We start from the raw sequence: 16,520 nt of genomic DNA on the forward strand, positions 1-16,520 counted from the left end.
ATTGATCAGCATCCGATTCTGCAATTACTGTTGGCTCAGCGAGGGCTGCGGTGTTAAATCTGAATCTGGGCGACAGCTCCAGTGGTCACAAGATGGTCACCATCAAACACTATCGGCTTCTGGTCTCGGTGACAGCTCTCATTATTGGAGGCCAGCGAATAGTTACCAACTGATAAAAGCATATCACACCGCGGAGGAAATTGAATTCTGGAGGACATAAATTCTGGAGGACATGAATTCTGACTGGGAGAGTTCATAGTCAGAAGCTAATTTAAGGAAGATTAAATTAATTTCAGTGACATCCATTCTATCTCGACGAAGTCTGTACATAACATAATGTAGCTCTGTTGCCTTGAGATAAGAGGGTAGTCATTTCAGACTGGGCACAGCAGTAGCTGAGGATCAAGCCCTAATCCCATTGCTGCAACCTTTTTTACAGAACGTCATGGAGGATACAGAGGGTCTGACAACCATTATTCAGTAAGGGGATTTTGAAAGTCTTTCAGTTTAGTGTGATAATTTAATTGACTGCTGACCCAAAGCCTCGGGACACTTTCCTTCATACACAGTCAGCTTGGTTTTCATGTTCACTTTTCATCATTTCTTTTTTTTTTTCTTTCAAGAAATCAATCCATGCTCTCAAGCTATAACTAACTTTGCATGGTGCATTTAAATTCCATGTGTCGTGATTCACCTTAATGAATAACATTTGATTTTACGAGTTGCATGTCTCGTTTGAAGTTGCATTAATTGATTTATTTGGCAATTTGGGGCAATACTATATTAAACATTTTATTTTAATATAATTTTTTTTTTTTTTAAACACAGGCCGAAAAACACACTGCTCCTGAATAGCATATGCTACTAGACAACCACAGCCATGATATGTCCAATGTTCCACTCAACAATTGAGTCCATTGAGGTATTTATTTTTTGAAATAACCATCTTATCTAACAAACAGTGTGTCCATGAGCATGTTCTCAGGCTGGATTTTGTATTTTGTGTTGTGGGAATGTTATTGTTTGTGTCCAACGTTGTTTCCTATAAAGTATATGTGTCATCAATTCCAAAATTGATCTATACATCATTGTATTAATACTAATTAGATAGGATTTTCTTCATGTGGGATTTTTCATTTCACTAAGGTTCATAACAGGTCTTGTATTCCAAATGTCAAACAATTGGCTTCAGTCTTGTTTTGAAAAAATCTTTATCAATGTTTGTAGAATCCAGTTGTCGTCCATATTTCCAGTGTGCAAAACATGGATTTTTCTTGCATGATACAATCCTTGTGCTCAAGCTGTCTAATTGGCTAATGAATTACTGTTGAACATCGACGCAAATAAATCTCCTAGAAGTCCCTTGATAATATGACAACCATTTCAAACATTAATCAATGACTCTGAAGTTGAGCACATGCCGGCACAGCACTTGTTTGGTCACAAAAAACAGAGTGAAGATTCTGAATCACAGTGACAAGCACAGTCACGCTAAATCCCAAAGTGAAAAATAAATGTCTGCATAACTTTATGAGAAGTGTCTCAGTGTTTCCCTGAGGGAGAATATCGGCAACAACAGTGAAAATGAATGATTTATAATCTAAAGTAAGACTTCAGTCCAATCATATTTGTGGTTTTGGGATATGTATTTATATATATATATATATATATATATATATATATATATATATATATATATATATATATATATATACTGAATAAAGATATTGAGCAGGCCATGGGTAACATTTAATCAAGTGCTTTGCCATTGTAATATCTGTTAATCAGTTTTATTACCTTTTTGAAAAAAATGTTTCTAAAAAGTCAAAAAGACAAATCAGTTTTCTGTTAAATTGACTCATAATTCTTTGATACTTTGGTTTAGTGATATCTCTCAACGGTGAATCCACGACGACAAGATCAGTCAGCATGAAACTGCCATATGAGAGCAGTGACTAGCTCGCCAACCGGGCACGCTCACATGCACTAACATGCAGTAAAAGCATGCGCCGCCACCAGACTTTCAAGTAGAAACTCAGATAACAACAAAGATAGTCACTTCATTCTCAGCTCAGGAAGTGTCATTGTGTTATTAATTTCCACCCAAGTTGAATGTTAAACTCGGTCAAAGAGAAGAACCCAGAGTGAATAGCATAACCTTGATGACAAGTGTCACTTCCTTTTGACTGCCCCTTAACACAATAATGACCTTAAAGGCTAAAGCTGATTGCAGCATAAAAATGTTGATTCAATTTCCTGTTGATTCAAATTTTGTCTTGATGCATCGGCGGGGCTTGTTTGAGTATCTTTGTTTTTTTCCCTCCATGTAGTACTGGATCGTCCATTCGATTATATCGACACCTTAATGTATCGACAAGGGTTTCTATATAGTTTAAATAGTAATAATTCTCTCTCTAATTGCCTCTCGGCGCCCATGAATGTCGGATAAGTTGGATCTTTCTTCACTTCCTGACACAACATTTGCGCGCCCTCCTACTCATCTTCCTCGTTCGCATGAATTTGGCCCTGATCCTCTCCTCCACCTCAGACGGATGATCTGTAGATGCAAGATCTGCCTCTCCCTCATCCGTCTCTCCCTCCCACCATCCCATTCCTGCACTCCATCTTTCAGAACTGTAACCTACGGTCGCCAGCTGTGCAGGGAGCCCCAGAGTGTATTTACGGTGAGATGCACTTCATCACACACAGCTGCACAGCTGCCAACTTTACTCGGGGCGTCCTCCAGCCTCCCTGCCTCTGGCAATGTTTTTTTTTTTTTTGTGCTGGTGAGATCCTGCACCACCTCTGCATGCCCCCCAAATGCTGCGCTGCTGGAGATGGTGGGATGAACGCTTAATGGCCTGCAGAGTATAAAGCGCTGTGCCTGGACACTGCCACTGGGCTTAAACAGGCCCTCTGCAAAACAAACATTTTCTCTGCAGAGTTTAACAGTGCAGTTCTGTCTCCCAACTTGCCGCAAAAAGCAATGTATCGGTTTTTGCTTCTTCTCCCTGCTGTCCTCTTGTTGGTATTGTGTTACAGCATTAAATACCCCCCTCCCCCATGTTTGGCCCAATAACTGCATAAATCTGCCCTGAGACTGCAGGGGGCCTTGTGATGAGCTGCCTCCTTCCCTGCCGACCTCTTGCCCCCAGGCGGACCGTGTGGAGTACATCCCCCTACACCCCCTCTCTCATAGGTTGAGGGGACACTGGGGACCCTATCAGGATGGAGAGATCTCCACCCCCCCCCCCCCTCCTCTTAGCATATCAGGAGCCGCACATCTTCCGCTGGTGCAGAGCTTTATGCGAGCTGACAGCTCCTCACACTTCAGTGTTTGGATCACCTCAAGTAGCTCAAGATATTGGAAAAAATGAGCACACTTCCCACCGCGGTGACCAAATGTAGATTGACTGAGGGTATCCGCAGGCCGCGGCACCCCTATCCTCGTGTCCTGACAGAACAGGCCTGCTGGTAACTCTCTACGCGAGAGAGAGTGGAGTCTGGAGACACATCAGAGGGGAAAGCTGGCTGCAGACAGAAGAGGGGAGAGAGAGGGGGGGGGGGGTGGTGGAAGGGAGCAAACACTTTGAAGCTATTGGAGGTGATGTCAAGTTTGCTTAGAATCAAGGATGGTGTTTGAATATGCTGGCCACTAATATGGCACCGGTATCTCTGTCCTCATCTCTGTTTTCTGTCACTATGTACAATCTTGGCTCGTCTCCACGGCTCCTGACAATGTCCTTTCACATCGTGTGATTGCACACTCGGAGCTGCAGTCAGCAAGCCGTCAATCACCTTCTTTGTCTGAAAGTCGGGTCCCTTTTTTTTTGCCCGTTAATGCACTCTTCTCTTCCAGGGTCTGACAAGTGGCATTTTGTGCGAGGAGTTTAAATCAACGGCCTAACCTGCTGCTCAGGAAGTCTCTTTATGCACAAGAATTCAGGCTCTCCCCCTCTATAATGTATACATCAGTGCACCAACACGCTCTGGGCAAAAACACACTCATCTGTCAGTTTTTCCCTATTATGTACAGTACCAGTCAAGTTTCTCATCCAATTGAATGAGAAAGTGTGTCCAAACTTTTGACTGGTACTGTACATAATATATATATATATATATATTTCCATCCCCTGCGTCTTTGAGGTCAGCTCAAGTCTGAAACCCTGCTGGAAAGAAGCAAAAATATATTTCTTTTAATTGCAAGCTCTATGTTAGTCATGGCTCAGCAGCATACTTTGTTCACCCAGTGGTCCCTTTATGGAGTACTCGATCTGTCTGTCTAGACATCGTCCCGAGGCAGAAACATTTTGAAGGTCAAACAAAAAAAAGTGTTCATATCCTGTCTTATTGTAGTGTTAGGCAGAGCAGCTTCAGATCACTGGATGGATTTCCTTTAGACTTCTAATAGAAGTTGAAAAAAGGGATCTTGTTGACATAGAGAACCATCCCTGTTTTTGCATCATACGATTTGTGGATAACACGCACATCGTGTGTCTGGAATGGAAAAAGTCCAGGTTTATTTATTCAATTTCCACCATTTTTGACTCTATTCATTTGGGGGTTTGGTGGCAGAGGATGGAATCAGACATCCCTTTATGGCCACGGAGCAATCAGACACAGCCCTGCAGTGTCTTCAGCTGACTCTTCTGCCCCTGTCAAGTCCTCCTTCAATCTGGGAGTCTGAGCAGTCGCGTGGAGGTTGACATGATTGCCTTTAAGCAGCCCCTCTTAGGCAGTGACACACAGCTGCAGCCAGGCACCTCTTCTGACAGTAAGAGCACCATGATGGATTGCCTTGCCAAAAGTGCTGATCAAAGAAGGTCAGAGTTCAGATGTGTGTCTGGCTGAACCAGGCGTGTGCAATCACCAGAGAGGGTTCTTCCTCAAATACCCGAGCGCGAGGCTGGCTTTTTATTGCAGAGTAATTATGTCATCCCTTATTGGGATTTTATTAAGATTAAAAAGCTCACGTGTCGAGAATATTTTAGTTTATTGATCCTAGAGGGTTCAACTGAGCCTTGGAATCATGATCAAGTACAAGTGTCACACTTGACACTTTGCCAATACAGGAGCAAGTGCATATTACTCGGTGACCAGTACATATGCACATTACACACACAAAATGTCATTGGGGCTTCAGAAGCAAACTGCTGAAAAGAGCAGACGTTTAAAAGTTTCTGACATGTGTCGCGCTGCCATTGAGACACACCGCCGCTGATGTGGGTGGAGCTGACAGCGTCCCAGCAATTGGAAATGGCTCTGGGACAGACCAAGTTTGGTGCGTGTCAGCTCTCATCGTCGTCAGGATACGTCTCTAAGTGAAGGCGGATTATGCAAACGGTATCATTTGCATTTGCACCTCTAATAGGAGCACTGAATGGACCTGAGCGGGCCGGCAGCACGCGGAGACCGGTCTTTAGTAAGAACGAGCAAATGACTTTGCTTAATGCACCTAAACGCAAGCACAATAGCTGTTGTGGAAGTACCTTCGGCTGTATGTGTGCTACTCAGCTGCTTGCTCAGCAGCCGCTCTCACTCATGCTTTGGCCCAGTGGGTTTATACTCATTGACCAGCCATCTTTCTTCGTGTGTTTTCGAAGTGAGAGGAGAAAACGAGATTCCTTTCTCACCTCTGCTCAGGTAACCAATCGCCTCGTTATGAGAGTCTCTTTCTGAGAACGGTTTTAATGATCCTATTAGCAGTTCCGATTAATCAGATGCCACGTAAAATATAAAATTAAGTGTAGAGTTAAGTATGTCCGTCTAGTTAATATATAATCCACATCACCTAATGACAATTTTGTGCTTGAATTCTTTAAGATAACTTGAGACAGAATGAAATGAAGCACAGTGAAGCTTCCCTATCTAAAGATCCTGGCTGGAGGGAGAGACTTCTGCGGTTGAGGTGACTAAGGAGTCTTATTTCTGGGCCAGATTCACATTAGTGACATTTATCATTGAGAGGGAAGATGGTATAATTAGCTTGTCAGTCTACTTTAGACTGAGCTGGCGCTCTTTGTGAAGAAGAATGAACTGCGAGCCCAAGGAGCTGACAGCCAGTCGATAATGTGGCAATTAATGTCATAAATAATTCTAAAGCCAATTATATTTAAATGGACCGTACCCTCTGAAATAGCACTTTATTTCTTATCACTTTATAATGTGTTCTGTATCAAACAGCCGGGGCATATATATATATTTTTTATTTCTACATACGGCCGACATATGGCAAAGCTCTAATGTGAGGCATTAAAATCTGAAGATTTATTTATTAATCAAGTATGCTGTTGACTTATGAATACCTCCCTTATTGCTACAGCGTCCCCTGCGTTAAATGGCAAACACAAAGTGTAAAACCACTTTAAATCAAAACGATATTGCCTCCATGTTGCCAGCTGTATAACATGTCTTCAGTTGTTAAAGAATGCGAGTAGTTTAACGGCGGTGGTGGTTAAATATATTAAATGCTCCCCCTGGCCTTGGGAGGGTCAAGCCCAGTGTGATATATAGATGAGGCTGAGATGGCTGAAGGTCGTGTCAGCTCCTCCTGCATAATGCATGAACACTGTAACTCTCTAGCTCCAATATTTGGAACCTGAACCTTGGGATGAAAATCTTACTAAGTAAATCAGCAAGCAGGCTGGCATTTCTATTAACCGCCAGCGTGGAGTTGACACAGACATGGATCACAATAAATAATATCTTGCAAATTGTAAATCATGTTTACAACTTGGATTATTTAATAGTGCCATATGTCTGATGTTTGTTCATGCTAATTTATTTGCACCGTAGCAGAAGAGAGGGTTTTTTTAATGTGAGAAATTACAATTTAGTGAAAAAGGTCCTGATTAAACACAATTTCATTAATCAGCCCACATAGTTCATCTAAACATGTTGCAATAATCATTGTACGTGGTACCTCCATCTTCAAAGATGAAAATAGCCAAGAGCTTTGATCTATGCATGCATGTAGTAAGAGAAAAGAAAATGAAATGTTGACCTTTACAGGAAGCATAAGGGGTCAGTGCGGCACTTGTGCCTCAGCGGCAGAATGCCTACTGGTGCTGGCAATTTGTCCTTGGAACCAGGATGAAATTCATCCACGATTTCATCTCTCAGCTGAAAAAAAATTAAGAATACAAACTGACCTGTAAATCAGATTGAGAGAAATATTCATGTGGCAGCGCAGAAAATCTCCACCTTGTTTCAGACGCTGCATGCAGGTCCGCAAGCTCTCCTGCCTTCCTTCATTTCCGTATCAAAGGGTAAACTAATGCAAAATGTATATAGCCCTCGGCACAAAAGATGGTAGTGCGGCTCAGTACAGGAAGATCTGTGTGCTAAAAGCTCGAAACATCTGTGTAAACACATGGCCTTTTTCCAACCATGTAGTCAATGTTCTCATAGCCTTAAGATAGATGTCCAAGGCAATATACCTTGCCCCGGGGCCATGCTGAAATGGCTTTGAACGTCTGAAAAACCTTGAGCTTCCAGCACTATTCACTTTCAATATTCCAGCTTCACAGCGAAGAATGAAAGAATTCTACCTATGGCTTTTATTTGACTTTGTTTATACAAGCATTGGATCGATCGTACAGTGGGAAAAAAGGAAATTATAGGTTTTAATGATGCGCTGATGTTTTTTTGATGTTTTTTTTTTGCCGAATTACATTCAAAGTTGTGTTTTCTGTGGCACAGTGTGTGTGTGTGAAGACAGAGGCAAATAAAACAACAGAGGACCGCCTGCCTTTGTTGTCGTCCTTTAATTCTGTTAATAGCCCAAGGTAAAGATTTATCTGCTCTTGTCAATTTGCCTCAGCCTCAATATAAAGCACCAAGGTCACTTTTTTCTTGCCTGGCCCACAGGATTAAATTGTCATGTCACTCTAATAGGCAGCACAGGGAATCATTAGTCCAACTCAGCTGCCTGACTGATAGGCATTTCGGTCCAATCATGGGAGTGTGCCGCCACAGGCCAGCTAGTATTGACACTGTGTCAGGACGGAGAGGGGACGCCTTAATCAGCCAGGACACTCTCAACATTGATTTGACAAGCTGTCGTAATGACCCCCTTGTTTTGGTAAAAGGATCACTGTTTATCCAGGCTGGCATTGATGCACTCAGACTGCTGCATTGTCATGGAAACTATCATCACCAACTGTGTGTATGTGTGTGTGCGTGCAGCCCAGTGTGACTGGTATCTACGTGTAGTAGCTGTAGTTGGGACATAGGTCGCTCAACAAACTCTAATCCTGTACATGGGCGAAAACACATTTAAATAAACTTGCTTTATTTCTGTGGAAATTCAGTAAATGGAAGACATAGAAATCTTAAATGTGTTTTACGTTTTACATCAAGTCGCATCTTACCATCAGCAGATGATTTCAGTTGAACGGTTGCGAGTATAATCCCCTGCTAGCACAGATCCATAACAGTTAGTTTAATCATAACCTCCATTCATTTTTCAGATCTATGATTAAGTAAAAACTCAAATGCTCTCATCCCAAAACAGTTATATTCTTTTTATATTATATTTTATTACACATGTTTTATGATTTGCAATTTGTTTTAATTTAATTTCAGTTTACCGCTGACCATGCTACTTTTTGTGCCAGCTGTCTGAGGGAAATAACATGCTATGTGGCTAACTTGTATGTACAATTGGGTTAACTGTGCATTTTACTCCCGTAACTCAAGGGTACAAATAGGGACTTGTGCGACATTCTGGTGCAGTGTTAGAGTTCGCTTGTGTGTGCATTTATATAAAAGATTATCATAGCAGTTTTGTTATGTTTTTTTTATGGGATATTGCAGGATCATGATTGACACTTTATTCTAATCATCGAGACACTTGTCATCCTTTGACTAAATTGATATGCATCTCTAGATCTCAATAGAGAGGATATATGCAGAGATGCGGTGTGATGGTGAGGCTACATGTGTTTGTTTACCTAGAGGACTGCTTGTGGCAGAAGGATCAGTGAAAACCAGCAGCTTCTCGGCGAGGTCTTTGACAGTAAATATTATTGGCATGCTGACAGTCTCCCACAGTGCCATGGTGTGTAAAATCATTAACAGGCTACATTATGGGCACCCTTCATCCACGAGGTGAGAATGTGGAGTGTTTTTATCAGCCATTATCCAGAGGGTGCACAGAGACGTACTGTGTCACGTGATCAGCCTGGAAATCAGAAAGTATGTTGTTATTTAAGAGGGTTAGGTTTACATGTGGCCGAGCTTTAAAACATTAGATTTGCTGGTAACTTCTACGAAGTAAAAATAAATGGCATGGAATAATATAGAAAACAATGCAATTTCCTTTCATTTGTAAAAATATCAAATTAAATCATGTATAATTTATTTTATAACACGGGTTGACGTGACCATAGTAAACATCATTCACGCCTGTACCTTGGCCCACTCTAATTATCCTTGTTGTGCTTTAGTAAAAAGCAGTTCACAAAATATAAGCGGAACAGACAATAATGTGGAGGAGGTTGAAGAGTAGGGGGCGACAATAATCTTTGATGCCCTCACTGAATATTTGGCCTCTGTAGCGCGCCTCAAGCAGATGTTGCATCCACGGCAATTAAAAGGATGATGTTGAGATGTAATTCAGAAACCCAAATGAGCTGCGTCGATCAGCACAAAACAAGCAACTTCCGGAAGAAATTAATTTCTAATAAATTCATATAACTTCCGACAATATACAATGACTTTGTCTTTGACTTACCTTTTTCTTAAATGGCTTTTTGGAAAATATACTTAATACATTATCTACTTTGCTGACAATTTACTTTTTTAAAAACTTGACCTATACCATGACTTTTTTCAACTTTCAATAAAACAAATCCTGATGACGTCCGATACTAGCATTTTTATTTAGCCTTTCTCTGACATGTTTTTATAACTTTTTTCCACTCACTGAACTACGGTTTTACTAACTCGATACTATACAATGACTTTTTAATGGATTTTCTTGTGACATACCATATCACTTTTACTATCTTTAGAATTTTTGATATGCTATAGTATTACTCTTAACATAGTATACCGTTTTAATGACTTTCGACATTCACTGTAAAATTTTAAAACTAACAAACACATACAATGTAGAACACAATACATCAGCTTTTAATTTGTGAAAATACAAAATGAAATCATGTACAATTTTATGTACAAGCCTATTTGTACAAGACAATAAACTGTATTGATTAATATGACATAGTCAGAAATATCAGCTTAGCACAATCATTGTTTCCACAAGTCAGTGCTAAAAAGAAATTCACAAAATAATACAAAGTAGACAGCAATGCTGAATGCCTCAACCCCGCAGTTATTGTCAAACAAGAACAGACTAGAAAAAAATATTTTACGTTAAGCTTTACAGATTGAAGAGTACATAAAATGAATAGCTAGCATGTTCTGCTTTTGACAATGGACCGTTTAAAATATTTTTAAGACTTTAAATTTACTAAAGTTCTAAATTATCTCCAGGAAATTACAGCCTCCTATCAAAATCTTTGCAAAATTACATTTAGCTTAAATTCGGTTAAACGAAAGCCTCTTTTCGCAGCGGTGGGTCTTCTTGAGTCCTCCGTTGACCTAAGCACTGCCCGGCACATTCATGGCACTGAGAGTCGGCTGCTCTGTGCCACTGAAAATGTCGACTTCTTTTCACACGCAACACGAGTGCTGGCGTAGACTGGGTTGTATCCTACAAAATAAAAGTATATATTTGTGTTCCCTTTAGTTTCATGAATATGTCAGACATGTAATAGATTGCCAAGATGGTTACCAGCAGAACAGAATCTTTTAATGTATAAAAATGCCCAAATGATATTTTCTATGATAGAGCTGTTTGTCATGTATCTACTGAAAAGCATCAGCATGTGCAATAATGGCATTAGGATTGGTCATGGAGTAAAAACAAGCGTTTACTGGCCTCCAAGACAATCCTGTGTCAGGCAGTGCTTACAGCCAACGGAGGACTTGAAGATGCCCACTTCATGCGACATGAGGCTTTCACGTCTTCAGACTTTATGATGCTGTGCTAAACCATAGTATAGATTTGCTCTCTATGGTGCGTTAAGTAAAGAAATATGTCACTGTTCTTATTTTGTTGATGACAAAACAGCTCCATCATTTGACTATTGTGAAAATAGACCCTGGCGAGGCTTTGGCGATACTTAAAATCATTTCTGGGGTCTTGGACATTGCAACCAAACAGCTAAATTAAAACGGTTATAACGAACAACTCGAAAAGGCAAAATAAGACTAATGTAAATGGATAGATAAGGCTGGAGCCAAATGCCATTTACACAGACGCTGGCCGTCTTAACTGTCACAAATGTTGTGAATTAGCTCCAAATGGCAAAGGAATCAGAGTTAGGCCCAATCCCGATGTGTGAGGGGCTGCGACGTGCATGGTGTGAATACACTGACACATGGCTTTTTGTTATGTTGCCTGATTTGAACGTCTCTTACGATCTTGACTGGGTAGATAAAGATGGTAAAAATAAATAAAATGTTTGATAAACACACCAGGTGTGTAGAATACGCTTGAGATAATTGTCCAGGCAGAAGAGCCGTGTCCCATTCTTTGTTTACCTTATTTTTTTTAGCCTCCAGGCTACCCAGTGTTTAAAGGGAAAACGCTAGGGTTTCTGGGTAATTCCCTCAGGCAAAGTGTGCATAAATGGCTCTATGATTCAACAGCAGGACCGCCGTAGGCCCTACAGACTTCACGAGAACTTGAGTCGGGACATTGGGATCGGGCCTCAGTCACTAACGATGCCATTGTGGTGGGATTTGCAGCTGGATGTAAAATACACATTTTAACACACTGTACAGAATAACTCGAACACTGGGTATAGTCAATGCAGTAGTAGTTGTTCATCAACAGCTTGAAAGGCAACTTATACAACTGCAAAACTTGATCCAGGTTTTATAATCAGCTCTTTTTACATTGCTGTTTTCCTTCAACCCCGAAATGGAACAGACAAGTCATGGAGTCCGGATGCCACAATATTAGCTGTGCAAACTAAAAGTTGAGTTGTTGCAACATTTGACTGTGATTGTCTACATCTATATTTAATCTGTACTTTGTATGATTCCGCTTGCTGCGGAGGTGAATGAGGAAAGCAGCATGTGTCCTCATCTGACGTCGATGTTTTGTTTGCAGATGAGAACACGACTCGGGTCTCTTCTGGGGGTCCAAGCGTCAGCTTAGCACTCGTCTTCGACTTCTCTGATGGGTGCAATCAAGCTGCATGTGGATTTCTGCTGACTGACTTGGTTGGTGGAGAGCGTATTCACAGGCTTCAGCTGTATGGTCCTGGGGTGGGTATTCTCTGACTCATCTGTAAACCTCTTTTCTGAGGGAGAGAAAAAAGGGGACATCAATTATAAGTGCACAAACAGGGAGAACATTGTTGGTTCTAATTGACACACTAAAAATAAACACTGGCATAAAATAGGTTCCCATGATTTTTATATTACGGCACATAGGTTTCACTCATTGACCCAAATGTCCGAGTTTTGATTGTGTAATGTAACATCTCGTAGTGAACAACTTAGCTATGCAGGGAAAGAAAATCTGCTTTTTATACTTCCCTTTATTAATTACAAGATAATACTTCACAGTTTACACTCCCAGGGGTTTTATCCTTTTGGTGGGCTTCAGGCTTGCTGCAACTTCCTTTCCCCATAGAAGGAAATGGGTAGTGTTGCATAATGTATTGCTGGTGATTCATCCACTTGACATGTTAATATTCATGCAGGCCCTAATGCTGCGTTTGCTAGTTGCCAATGATAAGACATCACTTGATACAAAATAAAGTGAAGTAGCATCAAACCATTCAATCTGCAAAAACACATTCTGCAGTCAAACCTATCATGAGATGTGGTGCACAGGTCGTAACCATGCAGGCCTGATGCAGTCATTTGGAAAGACTAAACTACTTGGCTTTCATTCAGGGGGCAAAATGTCGGTATGGAAACGACCATATAAAATGCATTTAACATCATGCATAATCATTCACTTCCATACCTTGGCCCACTCTATTCCTCCTTGTTGCACTTTGGAAAAAGAAAAGTAGTACACTATATGTAAGCAAGATACTAATGACTATTAATAACATACTGCACGGCCTAATGCTCTTACATATGGATGTGGAGTAGGTTAATCAGGAGGGGGCAAGAGCCATCACTATGCATTTAGCCACTATATTATCTGTGAGGTAGCCATATTATATCCATGCATGTTGCCAAGGCAATAAGAGGGATGATTTAGTTGCATTTCAGATGACCAACATGCAGCTAACAAACCAAATGTATTACTGAACTAGTTTACTTTAATTAGGTAATAAGGTAAAATAACTTCATGTGGAAATTAATATATTTCATTTTAAATGGGAACCGATTACTAACCATAGAAAGCTTTTTGTGTTCATTAGAAACAAAATGTCATCAGTTAATTCCCACATCCTTAACTTTGAATGGGTTTCTAGGATTAAAGAAAAATTGTTCTATCACCCAGTTGTCAAAGAGAGAATTACTCACAGCCACAGTACACATTTACTGTAGCTCGTGGTATAAGACAAATTTAGAACCACGATGGAAAGGGGCTCCAACAAAAGCTCACTTGTGATTCTGCTGTGGAAATCCCCTTATTCACCATTCTGTATCACATAGGGTTATTGAATGCTAAGACGTTTGCACGTACTTTTGTTTGTCTCGTGAGTCCCTGCTTCGGGCGCGGTTGGTGCGGTTGGTGGTCGGGATGGAGTGGACAGAGGAGCTCTTTTTGCTGGAGGAATGGGATGAATGGGAAGAGTGGGAGAGGCTGGTTCGAGACTGGCCTGCGTTGTGGTCAAACTGCATCAGGCAGAATATCAGGTCTGACGGCACCAGCTCAAAAGCATATGGTGGATTGGTTATGACATACCTGGAGGAAAGAGATGGAAGGCCAGTTCTAAATTCAGTAAAGGTAGATACATTCTTTTGTGGTAGTTTTGCGCTTCTGAAGGTAAAGACACATTAGGCCTGCACTCACCGCTTGGTACATTGGCTTTGGCTGTTTAGATGTGCATCTCTTAACCGGTAGATGCCAAAGCACAACATGTTGTATGTTTTCAGGGCTTTGCAAAACAGGTCACCGTAGCAACCGCCATCCTGCAAGACAGTCACAAAAACAGCCCATCGAGCATGCATTTTTCCTTTTTTTTAATACAGTGAATTAAGTAGCTGGACGTAGACCCGTTGCTGGAATAGACCCACTTTTGGACGTCACTATCCCTGCTTCTTGTCTCTGCTCTAGTCGCTCCAACGACACAAGCGGGCTGAGAGGTGCTCGGTGACAAAGACTAGTCACTTACCCCGAGGTCGGCGAAGGGCCCGTCGTACAACGCCAGCTGTGCCACACGACACCTGTCCCTGTTCGCCAGCGTCTGTGGCGTGCTGTAGCCGCCCCGAAGCGCGTTCTCCTCTGCCAGCAGCCCCTCCAGCTCCGGCGTCGCCCCGCCAGTAACCAACGTCCGGATCAAGGTGAGGATATTATCATTGAAGTATGTCTAAAGGAATGAAGGTAGAGAGGGGGGTAAAGCCGTGACCAAAGTCACAACCCGAAGCGTGTCAAAGTGCCAGCCTGGCCGAAGGGTGCTATCCGGCCCTGTCCTGTTGTGTCGCATTGCTCTACACACTGAGTGAGAAGACGGGAGAGTCCAATTACTGCAGGTTACCCTCATTCCCGTCAGAGAGAGACTCACGGGAAGTCCCTGCACACATTATTGCTGTCCAGGTATTGCATTTAGCTAAAAAGCAAACAATTCAAACAAAGTAAGCATATTAAGCCTGAGCATACACTTTTGCCATTGAAGTTGTGATCTTTTCGATGCCAAGTACTAACTGATGGGGGGGGATTTTAACGAAGGCGAATGTCTGCATCTTGATCCTGTGTCTCCTTCTGCTTGTACAGCACAGTTACATCTCCCTCGGCTGCTGACAGCACTATTGACTAAGATGATTGATGAGGGCTGTCCATTAGGTAGCATTACCTTTGTCTTCACTGGAGCGGACTTGAAGGCAGCTTTGTTCTAACCTCACTCAAACTGGAAGGCAGACAAGTGAAGCCGTCATGTAGTGCAAGTTCCGGTCTTGTCGGCTTTTGTTGTAACATGAGCATAAGAGGGCTTACATTTTGAAGGAGACTGATAACACAGGATTTTTTAGCATATTTTAGATCTATGACAGTTGTTGTATCTCACTGCACTAAATCATTTATCACAAGCTCGTATCTTCTGTCTGACTTACAGCACTCATTAAGGAATCCAGCACACTGACTGCGAAGGCTGTTCCACAGGCAAACGGCTGAGTGAGGTACAACTCTGTGTCCGGGTCGTCATCGTCATCCTGATCCAGGAACTGGACATTGGAGTCATTTACTAGGGAGAAAAACATTTAAGTGCGTTACTCATTTGGAATTCTTCGTCTTATTATTATTAACCGGATGTTATGGAATAATTTGTGTGAAAACATTCACATGCACAGCCAGAAGCTGCATATATGGACTATTGACTTTTTTTTTTCTTTGAAGTGAGTGAAATAAAACAGCCCCCGCAGATTGTGTTGAGTTTCTTGGTCAAGGCGCCACGTTCCTCGCATTCCGTATCTAGGCCATGCACACTCATGACACCATGCATATTGTCAAAGCTTCAGGCTTCAAAGTCCTCCTGAAGTCAGTATTAGAAGCACCACTGTGCCATTGTTTGTCTTGCAAATCCAAGACAGAACTTCCAATTACTTGTACTTGCATGTCTAAACAAATAAAAGCATCTCATCGCCCCAGAACCTTCTCTGAAGATGTCTTTGAGCACAAAACACATGCAGTAGCTGAAAGACGGTAATGACGTGAAATACTATTTCTGTGAGGACAGAAATAAATGTCAGTCCAATCGGGAATGCTGAGATGAAAGAAGGGCACAGGCCAGAGAATGTGATCCGAGACAGAAGATGCTATGAAAGCAGCCACAAGGACTTTTGAGGGATCAAAGTGCTTGTAATTCTAAGGAAAATAAAATAGGAAAAGAATTGCTTTGAGATAAGGGTCCAAAACAAGACAGGCAATTTCAACCAGAACCAAGGGTAAAAATGTGCTCAAAGTGATGCCATGGGAATGGGCCGAGCCTCTTGTGCGGCAAGAGAAATCAAAAGAAAGCTGATATGGAGGCAACAGCAGTTACAACACTGCAGAACAGGACAGAAGCACGTCTTACCCAGCTCAGTTATTATTTGTATGCTGGTCCCACTGCTTTTATCCTGACTGAATGAAATCACAGGCAGTTTTTGGCCTGGCTTTGCTAATGGTGCTAGACAAGTGTTGAGGAAAAACAGTTACTGGAGCATGTCAACAGGGGACCAAAAAAATAAAAGAATTCCACTAAGTACTGTTTGTACAAAGTGTTGACAGCCTCTAATTGAATACATTGTTTTAAGATATGTTTACAACTACATAACTG

General features: G+C 41.6%; 1 protein-coding gene across 13 annotated transcripts in view; it reads right to left on the reverse strand.

The window, feature by feature from the left end:
- Positions 1-10,114: 10,114 nt before the first annotated feature.
- LOC119213001 (calcium-activated potassium channel subunit alpha-1a-like) overlaps positions 10,115-16,520 on the reverse strand; it is a 63,772-nt gene continuing 57,366 nt past the window's right edge. For 6 of the 13 annotated variants that reach the window (XM_062560139.1, XM_037463958.2, XM_062560140.1 and 3 more), the window contains 7 exons: positions 16,278-16,370; positions 15,316-15,446; positions 14,382-14,576; positions 14,060-14,178; positions 13,730-13,951; positions 13,055-13,083; positions 10,115-12,380 (listed from right to left, as the gene is read on the reverse strand). In XM_062560139.1, coding sequence (XP_062416123.1) covers positions 12,232-12,380; positions 13,055-13,083; positions 13,730-13,951; positions 14,060-14,178; positions 14,382-14,576; positions 15,316-15,446; positions 16,278-16,370 — 938 coding nt within the window. In that variant the 3' untranslated portion in view covers positions 10,115-12,231. The remainder of the gene's footprint in view (positions 12,381-13,054; positions 13,084-13,729; positions 13,952-14,059; positions 14,179-14,381; positions 14,577-15,315; positions 15,447-16,277; positions 16,371-16,520) is intronic. The other 7 variants (XM_062560141.1, XM_037463971.2, XM_062560142.1 and 4 more) reach the window with 2 other exon arrangements.

Source organism: Pungitius pungitius, chromosome 21 (genome assembly GCF_949316345.1).
Source record: "Pungitius pungitius chromosome 21, fPunPun2.1, whole genome shotgun sequence".
NCBI lineage: Eukaryota > Metazoa > Chordata > Actinopteri > Perciformes > Gasterosteidae > Pungitius > Pungitius pungitius.